Genomic DNA, 13,946 nt, shown 5'->3' with positions numbered 1-13,946 from the left:
AGGAGGTCTATGACTACAACCTAGGTTGTGCACCCAATAAAAATAAGGGAAATTTTCATGGGCCACCTTATTTTGGCAATTATTTTAAAAAATAACATTGTTTTTGTTATGTTAAGTTTTTGTATATATAATTGCCCTTTTTTTTGGTAATTTTCTATTTTTAGGATTAACAGTTGTGTTTATGTTTGCAGGTAATCGTGGAGGAGATGATGACGTGTCACGTCATTTTGTGTGTGATACATTATTAACGTTATTTTTGTAAAAACTTACCTAATATAGTATATTCCTAAAAAAATCCCTAAAAATAAAAACCGACCTTTAAGTAAATGCTCAATTAGGTTATGTTTAATTGAGCCTTAAAACTTTTATTTAAAAAAAATTGAGCCCAAAAACTTTGTTCATAGAATATTTTGCGCCATAAATATTTAAGTTTCGGTATTTGACCATTAAATATTATATTATTATTTACCTGTTATTTTCTTATTGATATACATGTAGCTTCAGAAATTTTAAAATTACAACTTAGATAATACTACTAATAAAAATGTATTTATTTATAATTTATGGCACAAATTACCTTATAAAATAATATATTTTTTTAATTATTGTTTATTGATAATATGTATTTGGTCTTTTTTTTTTGCTAAAAGATATAATTCCATTAAGCCAAAAAGATATAATATGTATTTGGTCTTGTTTTAAAGAAAATGTATGTACTCCATTTTTTTTGGTTCTAAGTCCATTTTTTGACCTCCTAAAAAAAGGGAATATTTTGAATGTTAGTTGAAAACAAATTAAATAAGAATAATATTGAAGATTTTTTTTCTTCTTCTTAAAAAGGTTATGCTACTTAACAATGTTACTATGGGTAATCGTTAAAAAAAGAGGATAATAATTAATATTGAAACTAGCTATTTTAAAAAAAATTATATTTAAATTTATCTATAAATATTATATATTATAATTGCAAATGTAGAAATGCTATTATTTTATTTTTTTAAATTAAAATTTTATACTACTTAATTGTAGTTATATAACACTTTTTTAATTAATTTTTCATTAAAGAAAGTCACACACAATTTAATTTAATAAATATTATAAAATATGACTAATTATTTACGAGATGCCATTTTACACCACGATGTCTTATACTAATACTCTTTTTTTTTTAAAAAAAAATAAAATCATAAGCATATTCTAATAATTTCACATTTTTCTTTCCAAGAGTAGGTGTCTCAAGCTAAAATTTCCTCCCTATTATAAATAAATAAATAAAAAAATAGGAGGCAATTAAATGATAGAATTATCTGATTATTAATTGAATTTATTTATTCTAATATTACATTATTTCCAAATAAATAGTTGGATTATTTAGTAATCTTTAGGTACTTATCACGAGATTTATAGACATTTACTAATAGTAATAGTAAGAACTAACAAGTATAAAAAAATATTGTGATTGTCTTATAATGATGAAAGAATATATGTCTTTTCTATGCTAAAGATAATGTATTGAACTCATAATTTATTATAGACTTTTTATAATTATCATAATGGAGTGTGCTATATTATAAATTTTAAAGTTCTGTGAGTTATTAAGGTTCTATTATTATAATAATAATGTTTTAATCTTGTTCATTATAATCATAAATATATAAATAATTATGTTATATAAAACTTTTATTTTCTATATATTTTTTTTTAACAATATAAATATATATTCATTTGATAAAAATAATTTATAATATTTTTAAATTATTAAAATAAAAAACTCTAGGTTGATCATGTGATTTGTTAATTTACAAAAATAAATATATATATATAAAATTTTTATTTTAAATATTTTTTCCTTAAAAATTTATTTATGTTTGTAATATATATAAAATAATTAAATACATTTTTAATACAAAATAATTTATTATAAAGTCTTTTAATCAAAATAGTTTTTTTTTTCTCTAAAAATTGAGTTGTACTAGTTTTAACTACTTTATAAATTCTTCAGTAAATTATCTCTTTTTTATTTTAAAAAATAGTTTTTAGCTTTTTAAAAAAGTATGCCAAATATATTCTAAGTATCATAAGTAAATTATTTTTCGTTGTTCAATTATTTGATAACCAAATTTATTCTATTGTTAAGGTTGAGAATTGAACAAGAGCTCCGTTCATACTTCAACCTATTTTTCCCCTTAAAAATGAATCATCTACTTCATAAAAATGATATACATTCATTTATAGAAAAAAAAACCATCATAAGAAATTAATATAGAAGTCCTTTATTGTATCTATTTAATTAATTTTTTATATAAATTTATATTTAAGATTGTATTAAACATTTGTATTTTTTTTTTAAAAAAATCACAATTTGAATTCATAATAAATGATATGTACATTTTTCTAATAGATAGAATATAGATAGTGTAACTATAAATAAATATATATTTTAGTTTATGAGATACAATACTTTAAATTAGAGTATTTATACAAATTTATTGAAATTGAATATTGCTTTCTCATTGATGCTATGGACTAATGCATAACATTTAATTAATTTGACTTTGTTGCCTCAACACTTAAAATATATTATCAAAATTAGTTAACATTCACATACACATAAATATATAAGTATATAAACTTATAAATATATAATTCTTGGATTTTGGAGGAAGATTCAAATTGAATATATATAACTAAATAGTTTAGTTGACTAGGATAGTAATTTAGAATGACAAAGTAAAATAAAAATGAAAAGAAGATATAATGTCAAAATATACATGAGATGGGGTTGAATTTAAGAATAGAAATACTTTCTACATTGAACAATGTATTAAAGTTCCATATAAATAGTTACATTATTGAAATTGACAAAATGTAAATGAGTTCTCAATAAGAAAATATAATTTATTGACTTTTGTATTTGGTGTAAAATTTATAGGAAACAAAATAATTTAAGGGAATTTTTAAAATGGAATACAAATTCAATCTCAATAAATTAGTAGACAATTTTAACACCTATATTACTCTAACTCTACTTTCCACACTCTATTCAATTCAATGAACACAACAACAAAAACAACAAAATCAAATTCAACTCAAAATTAGGTAAAAACTAAACAAAAAAATAAAAGTAAAAACTATTTAGTTAAAAGAACTAACCAAAAAAAAGAAAAAAGTCAAGACAATATAACTAAGACCCTTAACCTCCTCAAGTAAGCACAAAAATTTCCAATATTCCAAAAACACACACTCAACTCAAATATAAAAAATTACCAAAATACCCCTAACTTAAGAAAAACCTTTCACTTATGTCCTTCTCTCCTCCTCCAAAGCCAAAAACAGAAACACATGCGTGCTCAATAAGCCATTTTTTTCTTTTTCTTTCTTCACTACAAACAATTCTCACATTTTCACACGCTCACACACACAAAGTTCCAATCTTTAATTTCATTTGATATTTCAATTCCAATTCCAAACCCCAAACCCCAAACCCTAGATCTTAATAATCACTCGCCCCATCTTCACGGCACCATTCAAAGTCCTTCCCTTTCTTCCTTCCTTCCTTCCCCTACTAGCCCCCCCTAATTTCCCCCACCATTACCAGTACCATTACTACTTCTACTACGGTACTACCCCTTTTTTCCAGATCTGCTTAATTCTCTCAAACCAACCTCCAATTTCTGATCCCGGTTCCTTAATTCCCATCAATTTGCTCAATTTTCGTCGGATCGGTACAAAATTTGAATACTTTAAAACAAACCCCATTACGCTTTTCTTTCATTTTTTTTTTGTTCCCACTGAATTTTGTTGAATTTTGGATCTGAGTATGCTTTATTATAGTTCTTGGTAGTTGTAGTAGTAGAGGTAGTAGTAGTGAAAATTCTGTTTTTTTTTTCCGGTTCACTGGTTTTCTCATGGCAATGCCATCGGGAAATGTGATACTATCGGACAAAATGCAGTTTCCGAACGGTGCCGGAGCCGTAACAGGCGCCGGCGCCGGCACCGAGCTACACAGACAATGGTTTCCGGACGAGCGTGATGGGTTTATTTCTTGGTTACGTGGAGAATTCGCGGCGGCTAACGCGATGATCGACTCACTTTGTCACCATTTACGAGCTGTGGGTGAGCCAGGGGAATACGACGTCGTTATCGGAAGCATTCAACAGAGGAGGTGTAATTGGAACCCTGTTCTTCATATGCAGCAATACTTTTCGGTGGCGGAGGTGATGTACGCGCTTCAACAGGTCGCGTGGAGGAAACAGCAGAGGCACTATGATCCTGTGAAAATTGGGTCAAAGGAGTTTAAGAGATCAGGTAATGGAATTGGTTCAGGGTTTAAGCATGGAGTCCATAGGATCAATGAAGTTGTTAAAGATGGAGTCCATAACCATAATTCGACCGTTGAATATAATAATATTATTAATAATAACAATTCCTTTGATGGGAATTCTTCGAGTAATAAGAGTGAAGAATTCAAGTCTGGGAATTTGGATGAGAACGACAAGGTTTTAACTCCTGATGTTGAGGATAAAAAAGGTAACTTTATTTCGGGTTTGTTAATATTATTATCATCATCATCAACCCATTTGGGGATTATCTTGTTTTTTGTTTGTTAGATTTTGTTTCTTTTTGGGAAAGTAAAGCTTTTTAGATACATACATACACATATATATATATATATATATAATATGATTTATTGCGTTATGTGAAAGCTTTGGTTAATTGATTACGTTATCCTACCCAATCTAATCCATCTTGTGAGCTGGTAAGAGGAAAAGTTGCTTAAATGATTTTGAGAGTTTCATTTGGGACCAATAAGGAAGGTGAAAAGTACTAAACAACCCTTTGAAGAAATTTGAATTTGTTTTAATAAAGTTTGAACGATAAGTTATCTGTTCTTAAATGAGTTTTCTTTTTAATTTTTTACATTAAATTGCTATTGGCATTATTCTTCTTTGATTTTACAAAGATGGGAAGTCCAAAGCTCAATAATTTAGATTTTGGTCATGCCATTTTTTCCCTTAAATGTTAAAAAAACAGAGTCATGAATTGCTGGATTTGGTTTCTCTGACTGGGCTGAAAACGACGGCTTGTTTGTTATTACAAAACATGTCATTGTTATTTATAAGTATGCACCTAAAATTTATAGAGATGGACATTTTTGCTATTGCCTAGGATGTATTACAACTACTATCATATCTTTTTTATACAAATCATGTATCACATGAAAAAAAAAAAATTATGCAATTAAATGTATACAAAGAAATCATACATGGTTATTGGTTGGTGGGGTATTGATATTTTTGATTTTGGTTTCTTTGGCAGAAGAATCTGTACCAAAGAATCATGAAGATGGTAACTTGAAGAGTTCAGGGAATTCTGAAGGAGCCGTATCTGGAATTTCAGAACAAGATGTTGGTATAGATGATGGATGCACCTCAAGTTCTAAAGGTAAATATTTTATCTTTTTATGATATATAGTTGATTTGTTTCTGTATGGCACAGTTGAAGAAATCAGAATCTGTCCCCCAATTGGGTACCTGATAGCTAATTATATTGGGTCTTTAGCTTGTAGTCTCAATGGTATGTTTATTTTCTTTGAGTGATCATTTTATATCTTAGATAGTGACCTACCCTACTCTCTCTCTCTCTCTCTCTCTCTCTCTCTCTCTCTCTCTCTCTCTCTCTCTCTCTCTCTCTCTCTCTCTCTCTCTCTCTCTCTCTCATATATTATATTTGTTTGATCAGACATTGTAACTGATATCTAGATTTTTTTTTTAAATTTTTTTGATCCTCATTTAATGGTACACTCCTCAACCAAGTGGCAAAATGCTATTCAATTTTATTCTGATCTTACTGTGTTTGTTAACTAATACTACTCTTTGATTGTTACAGAAAATGATTCGCAATCCAGCCCAAACCAAAATGAGAATTCAAATCGTACTAATGTTCCAAAAACCTTTTTTGGTAATGAGATGTTCGACGGAAAGATGGTAGTATTCTATTTGTATTTTTTAATGAGAAGAGCTTTATTTACTAACTTAATGCTTACTCTTCTTCTTGAAACTGCTGGATGATTTTTCTAGCTTTTATTTATTTTTTTAAAAGTTAGAATAATTTTTGTCTTCTACTTCTGATCTGAGATTTGGTTATTTGTTTTCTAGGTAAATATGGTTGAAGGACTGAAATTGCATGAAGATTTCTATTCTAACAATGAAGTGTCGGAACTCTTTTCATTGGTAAATGATCTGAGAGCTGCAGGGAAAAGAGGACAATTTCAAGGTAAATGATCTATAGAATTAATATAATTTTTCTACATCTTAATTTATACATTACATAGAATACTTTTGTCTTAGATATAGATATGATATAAAGTTTGCATCTTTTTACAAGATATGTTTTACAAGGATTCAAATCCCAGACCACACATGCACTCACACAACCAACTACTTAACCCAATTTCAAGTGGCATGTAGTGTTGCCATTTCATTATTGTTATTTTTATTTTTGTGGTTTGTGCATTTCATCTATTATATTCATAACACTGAAGATATACACAAAAACAATAAAAATACGGCTGTACGAAATTTTAAATATTTTTAATTTTTAGGATTTCATTTATAGTAAAAGTGTAAGATTTTACCAAAAATAGTATTTTGGGTAGATTTCTCATTTATTTTTGTATCACATAAATTTTACAATATGGTTAGAGTTTTAAGAAATATATTACACATTTATTTTCTGTATTTTCATTCCCCCAAGGATGTCTCAAAATCCAAAGGAGAAAAATGAGAATTTGAGTAGGCCAACGGGCCTTTAAAGCTGATGTTTGTATGCAAATGCAAATATTAACTTGCTTGTTATGGAATGCAGGTCAGACATATGTTTCCCTAAAGAGGCCCATGAAGGGACATGGAAGAGAAATGATTCAACTGGGTCTTCCCATTGCAGACGCTCCTTTTGACGATGAAATCCATGCAGGAACCTCAAAAGGTAGGACCTCATTTGATCCTCAGAATCGAATGCTTTTCTTGAGCAATATTAAAATTTGTTGGGTTTTCCTTTGTTTAAAACATTGCAGAACGAAGAATAGAAGCTTTACCTCCCTTGCTGCAGGATGTTACCGAGCGCTTGCTTAGCATGCAAGTTACAACTGTGAAGCCAGATTCTTGCATTGTTGATTTCTTTAATGAGGTTGGTTATTGTGAGATTTTTTGTTCGTTTTTGTTGATGTCTTTTTGAGAAGCATGGAGTATTGTGCTAAGCAAGTGTAATTTTGTGGTTGGCGATCGTAAAGGGTGATCACTCACAGCCTCACACATGGCCACCTTGGTTCGGAAGGCCTATTTGCGTTCTATTCTTGACAGAATGCGATATGACTTTCGGAAGAGTAATAACAATAGAGCATCCTGGGGAATATAAAGGCGCACTTCGGCTTTCGCTTAGACCTGGGTAACGATTTCATCCTTTCTTTCTAGAGTTATTTATTTGTAGCATTATCCTCATTCTAGAGTTATCATAGGCCTTAAAACCTTAAAAGAGTTTTATGTTGGACAAGTTCTTAGTACAGCGTAGTAACAGAAGGTGGTTAGGAGAAGCATAACTGTTCTGGGCTAAATAAGAAAAATTAATTAGAGAAAAGGTAGGATACATCATGGTTGGATTTTATTAACCAGAAGTCCTGATAGAAAGGCTTGACATTGCTTTCTCATGATCTAAAATTGTAACATTACAGAGCAGGGTTAGGACAGAGTAGGTTGGTTCCTTGAAAGTAACTTAAAGAAATGCTAGTAATGATGAATTGCATAATAGGTTGTTGCCCTTTTAAATTCATTCAGTGATGTTAAACATTGGTGGAACCATGATCTGTAATTTTATAACAGCGATAGCATTCTTTCATGGTCGGGCGGGATTTAATTCTTGCACACTTCTCGTGTTTCTTGTTGGTTTTGAAACTCATTACTAATTTTGGATGCTGCTATAAACAATGACACAATATGTGTTCCCTACAACAATGCAGATCCCTCCTTTCGGTGACAGGAAAGTCTGCAGAGTTTGTGAAGTATGCAATTCCTTCTGTTCGCAAACAACGCATAATTGTTACATTCACCAAGTCACAACCGAAGAAATCCTTGCCCAGTGATGGTCATCAGCGTATGCCCTCACCCGGTGTGACTCCATCTTCTCATTGGGGTCCACCAACCATTAGATCTCCTAATCACATTCGCCATTCTGGTCCTAAGCACTATGCACCAGTTCCAACCACAGGTGTTTTGCCAGCACCGGCTATTCGTCCCCAAATACCACCTCCAAACAATATGCAGCCGCTGTTTGTGACTGCTTCGATTGCACCAGCCATGCCTTTTCCCGCACCTGTTCCTCTTCCTCCTGGTACAAGTGGATGGCCAGCTGCTCCACCGAGGCATCCTCCACCTCGCTTGCCTGTTCCTGGCACTGGAGTTTTCCTCCCTCCATCGGGCTCTGGTAACTCATCAACCCCTCCTCAACAGGCACCAAGCAACGAAACAACAAACCATGCTGCTGACACTGTTTCCCCACCCGAAAAAGAAAATGGACCAGGGAAACCGAGCCATGGTTCGGCCGCTTCCCCAAAGGAAACATTCGACGGGAAAACTAAGAAACATGAATGCAACGGAAGCGTTGATGGGACTGAAAGTGAAAAGTCAGGGACAAAGGAGGACAACACAGAAATGAGCAATTCAAATGCAGTTTAGAAATAAGGGCATACATATATATATATTTATAGAGAGAGAGAGAGAGAGAAAGATAGAAAAAGAATGAGAGAAAGAAACAGAGAGAGAGAGAGACAGGATTAATTGTTGGAAGGAAATAGGCTGCAAAGTGGGAATGAGTTTGAAGCAAATGTAAAGAGCGGCAAGATTGAAGACTTTTGACATGAGATGATATGAAGCAGAGGTTTGGGGAGACATTTTAGAGGGAACTCTTTTTGAGTTGTCATTGAAATCTCCTCCTCCTCTGTTCATCTTTTCATTTTTTCTTTTTTTGGTACTTGTCCAATTATATAAATGAACTCTTACACAATAGGTCCAAAGCACAACCTTAATTTAATTTAATCTTCCCTTCTTCTTCTTCATCTTATTTTTCCAAAGATTTTTTGATTGATGTGATGGTCTCTAAATTAATCCTTATTCATTCATCTCCCACATAAATTTCATCATTCACTTTCTCTCTTTGTTCATAAAGAATGTATATTTATTTTGATTCATAAACAAGAACATGTAGGGCATCATTACAAGGATCACCTTGCTAACAAGAACATGAAAAGACTAATGAAACATGTCATAAAGTATTGCCTATTTTGATCCTCTGGAAGTTGAAATAGAACTCAAAATTATTTTGTCAAGCTTTTATTAGAATTGCTCAAAAGATGATTTCTTTTCGTCTTCTTTTGTATGTGTATTGATATGTAATACTATATTCAAGAGAAAGGATCCCATACGACCCACTGAACAAGGTAAAACAGAGATAAAATATTTGTTTAAATAAAATTTGTATGGTGATCCACTAATTTATTTACTTGAAAAGTAATAGGCACATTAAAATTAGAGACTTAAATTACATATAATGATATATAGTCACACAATTTAAATGATAACATATTATAACATTTTTTTATTTGAATATAAAATGCAGTTTTTTATTTTATTTCTTATTTTATAAAATGTAGTTTTTTTTTTTTTTGTTAACTCTTTGTGTTATTTTTATAATAAAGTAATAATCATATTTTTTCATCGCCCAACTAGATTAGTAGGAACTGATATTGGCCTAGTGCAAGATGCAAATGTTGTCTCCTATTAATTTTTGGGTGTCTCATCGACAATTTAAAATTATTTTAGTGAGAACATCTTGGTTTTTTTGGCTTGGTGGTCAGAATTAGGGAATCTTCAAATCTATATTGACCTTTTGTTATGTGTTTTAATATGATTAAGTATCATAACATGGTTAATCGTGTTATTTCTCTTGTCCCAATTTTTATTAGAGAATGAATGGCTGATAATCTTTAATAGGTAGATTCTATGAAATGTTTATTTAGTTTGGAAGCATAATATACTTCTCACTTCTTTAATTGTTAAAATTTTCTTCTATATTTTTGTAAATTGCTTGATATGCCTATTTTTTTTCTTCATGATTTTGCACTTTGAGCTAAATTTTTATATAATGAATTTTGTCTCATTTACCTTTTAATGAATATTTTTTAAACAAAAGTTCATATTTTGTTTTTGCCCATTTTATAATGTTATTGCTAATGATGTTTTAGTGAAACTTTTACTATTTTTGACCATGGGTTTTCTTTTCACAAATGTTATTTTAGGGTTTGAGACTTTTAATTATATTTCTGTTTTTCAGACTTATTCCATAGACAAATTATAGTGCAAATATTATATTTTGTAAAAATTATTAATCAAGACTTTTTATTTCGTTAAATGATAAAATAAATTTTGTATTTTTTAAAATGATACTAATAAGATTTTAAATTAATTTTTTTTGTGAAAATAAAAATTATTGTCTAATTACTTTTTTTTTTCTAAAAGAAAAATTATCAAAATCAAAAATTTATTTTTAACTTGATTTTGATTTTTTAAATAATAAAAATAAAATTTTGATTTTGATAATTTTTGTAAAACTTTTGATCAGTACAAAACATGATACAAGTATTGCAATGAATAAAAAAAGAATCTTTGGATCAGTACAAAGAAAAAAATTGAATCTTTATTTTGCGTAGTATCCTATTGGCTATGGTGGTCGACGAAGGGAAAGACCCCGAGGCGGAGGAGGCCCAGCAATCTCGACTGATCCTCAACAATTTCCTTTCCCCCAATCAATGCAATGAACTTGAATTCATTCACAAGAGTTGCAGCACAGTGGGTTACAGACCCAACGTCTTCTCCACCACTCTTTCTCATCTCATCGCCACCAACTCTCCCCATTTTCTCACACCCTTCATTCCCATTAGAGGTATGAATAACTATTCATCACTACCCACTTCTCCTTTTTCATTGTTTTTTATGTTTAACAACTTCAAATACCATTATGATGACGATGATGAGTGAAGAGAGGCTAAAGGAAAAAGTAGAGGAGTTCTTCGGCTGTGAATATGAACTCTTTGTTGAGTTCACCGGTTTGATCAGGTTTCTTTTTCTTTTTTCTATTGTTTGGACTGTTTGCTATGTGATGTGATGATGGTAATAAAAAACTATGTGCTTTCAGTTGGAGCAGAGGAGCAAGCATTGGGTGGCATAGTGATGACAATAGGCCCTATCTTAAACAAAGACACTTTTCTGTGTGTATTCATTCAAGCTTGTTCTAAATGTCTCAGCTTTCACTTTATATGATTCTATATGGTTTTTCCTTTTGCCCATTTTTTAAAGGCTAATTAGGATTTTCCTTCACCCACCGTGTTTCTAAAACTTTTCAGGCCGTTAAAATATCCTCGGAACTATTAAGATTGTTGAATTTTAGACGTCCATTCAATTTTATTAATGGACATCTAATGTTAGGCGTCCGTTAGTAAAATTGAAGAAATTAGACGAAAGTCCTTGAATTCGATAATTTTAATAGATCAGGATAATTTTTAACAGTCTGAAAAGTTCGAAGGCACGATTTGGTTCATGTTAAAATTTGGAATAAAAAAATCTTAATTAGTCTTTTTAGATGTTCACCCTTTTTATGTAGCTGTTTGAAATATGTTACTTGGGGTACTTCAGACTGAATGTTTTTCCCATTTCTGATTGTGAAAGGCAGTTTGTTATTTGAACAACTATGGGGATGATTTCAGTGGAGGACTTTTCCACTTTCAGGATGGTGAACCACAGGCTATTGTACCTTTGAGAGGAGTAAGTAAAATACCCTTTGGAAGTGTTTGAATGTCTCAAATTAGAAATAAGGAAAGAAATAACAAGAGTTGCTTGAGATTTAGTTTCAGTTATTTGCTCATTACTTAGCAATTCTATATTTTCAGGATGTTGTGATATACAGAGCTGATAACCGCAACATTCATTCTGTTGATGAGGTAGCTCTCTCTTTAGATTTTCTTTTGCTACATACATAGGGCCGTGATTTCGTTTGCTCATTTTATATTGTGGCTAGAAGTTTGACATTTTAAAGAGTTTATTTGCTCATTCAATTATCTCAGATTATTGATGGGGAGAGACTTACTTTGGCATTATGGTTTAGTCGTGAGAGTTCTCATGACGAGGATGCTAAACTTATTTCCCTCTTCTCAGAGAGAACACTACATAGTAACAAATGGCTGCCACTTCCAGCATCCAGTGATATGTATTGGTTTTCACTGGACCAATCTTCTGAGGATCACTTGGGTTTTGATATATGCTGGGCAAGATTGCATGTAATCGGATTTGACATACTATATGCTGAAGATAAGAGCTGCTGCTCTGATATCTCAGAGTTATTAATGGAGCCAGTTCAATTAGCAAGAGGAAATGAGTTGTTTGACAAGGAATTTATCAATATCTTGCATGCACTTCAGGTATTAAAGTAAAGCTGATGTTGCCATTAATTGGTGTTACAGAGATTAAAACTATTTTCATTTGAAACACTTATTCTTCCTAATTGTCTGCTTAGTTCTCTAAAGTTGAGTCCTAGCTAGAAGCTTTGAGCTGCAGTTTAGTGTTGCTCCTTTGACCTCTTTAGTGTTTATCAAAGCAGAATTGGTAACATGGAAAGACAATTTTAATTCAGTTAATTAAGAAATCTGTCTCCGAACTTTTACATGTACCAAATCAAATTTTTTGAATTTTTTGGAACGTTAAAATTTTTTCCTGAACTTTTGAGATTATTGGATTCAAAGACTTTTGTCTAATTTTACAAATGGAAGCCTGATGTGGATGAAATTTTAGGAAGCACGATTTAATACATGAACAATCGTCCTGTTAGTAAAATTGAATGGAATTGGACAAAAGTCTTTTAATCTAACAATCTCAATAGTTAGGAAGGAACTTTTTACGGTTTAAAAAATTTGAGAACATAATTTGGTAGATGTCAAAATTTGGGGGATAAAAATTCTAATTAGCCTTTTAAATCACTTGGATGTTTTCTTTGTTTCATTTTTTGTTATCTTGACTGATGGCATCTATGATCTACTTAAAAAGAATTGAAATGGCAGAAGAATTAAATAAGTCATTATAACACAAATAAGTTCTTTTTTGAGTAATTGGATTTTCTTTTGGATATCCCTTCAGATGAAAGATATGCATGTTTTTTTTTTCTTCCACAGCTTGTAATCTGAGGGTGGCTTAGTGTTGAACTTGGACACCATTTTCCATCTTGTAAATTTCTCTTTAAATTATGATTAACAGGTTGTGCAATACTACTGCTGGAAAGCCTCCGAAGTGGAAGCAACAAAGGTTGAAGTAGAAACCAGCAAGGTGTTACTATTATCAGAATTCCAGCAACACAGAATTAGTAGCCTTAAGACTTTGTTTTTGAAGGATAATCACCTAGCAGAGACGGTTTTTCGTCGTGCAACACCAACATGTAGTGAAAGTATGCAGCAGAGTTTCGATTGGACAAAGTTCGCTGCTACTATCGCAATGTGGGAAGGTTACGCTCGCGATTGTTACGAGGGAATATTGAGAAGCTTACCATATTGGAAAGTACAAGAGTCTATATTCAAGGTGTCATTTGATGAGATGTAACTGGTACGTACGTTTACTTGTTGCTCTTTATTAGATTTGGTAAGGAAACTGTTATATGAACTGGTACATTTTGAATCAAACACATGTTTTTGAACTGTTATATCTAAGCAAAATATGTTTTCTATTTGGGGTAGTGGAGATGTTAATGACAAAGTAGTAGTTAATGTGAGCTCGAGCTGGAAGAGGGAGGGCAGTGAAGCTTTCCTTGCGCTTAGCTAGTTTGGCTCGTGCCAGTGGGTGAAGGGTGCGCTTCGC

The 13,946-nt window shown here is 31.2% G+C and overlaps 2 protein-coding genes across 4 annotated transcripts; both read left to right on the top strand.

The window, feature by feature from the left end:
- Positions 1-3,217: 3,217 nt before the first annotated feature.
- LOC115723166 (RNA demethylase ALKBH10B) lies at positions 3,218-9,107 on the top strand. The gene is made up of 8 exons (XM_030652598.2): positions 3,218-4,530; positions 5,320-5,445; positions 5,890-5,987; positions 6,159-6,276; positions 6,868-6,987; positions 7,076-7,188; positions 7,292-7,446; positions 8,015-9,107. The coding sequence occupies exons 1-8, from the start codon at positions 3,909-3,911 to the stop codon at positions 8,727-8,729; spliced, it is 2,067 nt and encodes a 688-aa protein (XP_030508458.2). The 5' UTR covers positions 3,218-3,908; the 3' UTR covers positions 8,730-9,107.
- Positions 9,108-10,699: 1,592 nt separating this feature from the next.
- Positions 10,700-13,815, top strand: LOC115723240 (uncharacterized). Of its 3 annotated transcripts, XM_030652674.2 has the most exons (7): positions 10,701-10,992; positions 11,090-11,165; positions 11,245-11,317; positions 11,775-11,870; positions 11,996-12,046; positions 12,170-12,523; positions 13,353-13,815. In XM_030652674.2, exons 1-7 carry the CDS (start codon positions 10,773-10,775, stop codon positions 13,689-13,691), a joined length of 1,209 nt encoding a protein of 402 aa, XP_030508534.2. In that variant the 5' UTR covers positions 10,701-10,772; the 3' UTR covers positions 13,692-13,815. The 3 variants fall into 3 exon arrangements, with proteins under 3 accessions (XP_030508536.2, XP_030508534.2, XP_030508537.2); XM_030652676.2 differs by lacking the exon at positions 11,090-11,165 and having other exon boundaries at positions 10,700-10,992; positions 11,245-11,346; positions 11,779-11,870; XM_030652677.2 differs by lacking the exons at positions 11,090-11,165; positions 11,245-11,317 and having other exon boundaries at positions 11,779-11,870.
- The last annotated feature ends 131 nt before the right edge of the window (positions 13,816-13,946 follow it).

This window comes from Cannabis sativa, chromosome 9 (genome assembly GCF_029168945.1).
Source record: "Cannabis sativa cultivar Pink pepper isolate KNU-18-1 chromosome 9, ASM2916894v1, whole genome shotgun sequence".
NCBI classification, from domain to species: Eukaryota; Viridiplantae; Streptophyta; class Magnoliopsida; order Rosales; family Cannabaceae; genus Cannabis; species Cannabis sativa.
The sequence above is the reverse complement of the archived record's forward strand: the minus strand, read 5'-3'. Positions and strand labels throughout refer to the sequence as shown.

Bases quoted from the DNA above. Each gene is read 5' to 3' on its own strand.
- LOC115723166 (XM_030652598.2), top strand. From the start codon at position 3,909: ATGGCAATGCCATCGGGAAATGTGATACTATCGGACAAAATGCAGTTT. The intron at 6,277-6,867 runs GTAAATGATCTA...TATGGAATGCAG, and splicing joins GAAAAGAGGACAATTTCAAG to GTCAGACATATGTTTCCCTA. The intron at 7,447-8,014 runs GTAACGATTTCA...ACAACAATGCAG, and splicing joins CGGCTTTCGCTTAGACCTGG to ATCCCTCCTTTCGGTGACAG.
- LOC115723240 (XM_030652674.2), top strand. From the start codon at position 10,773: ATGGTGGTCGACGAAGGGAAAGACCCCGAGGCGGAGGAGGCCCAGCAA. The intron at 10,993-11,089 runs GTATGAATAACT...TGATGAGTGAAG, and splicing joins ACCCTTCATTCCCATTAGAG to AGAGGCTAAAGGAAAAAGTA. The intron at 11,871-11,995 runs GTAAGTAAAATA...CTATATTTTCAG, and splicing joins CTATTGTACCTTTGAGAGGA to GATGTTGTGATATACAGAGC.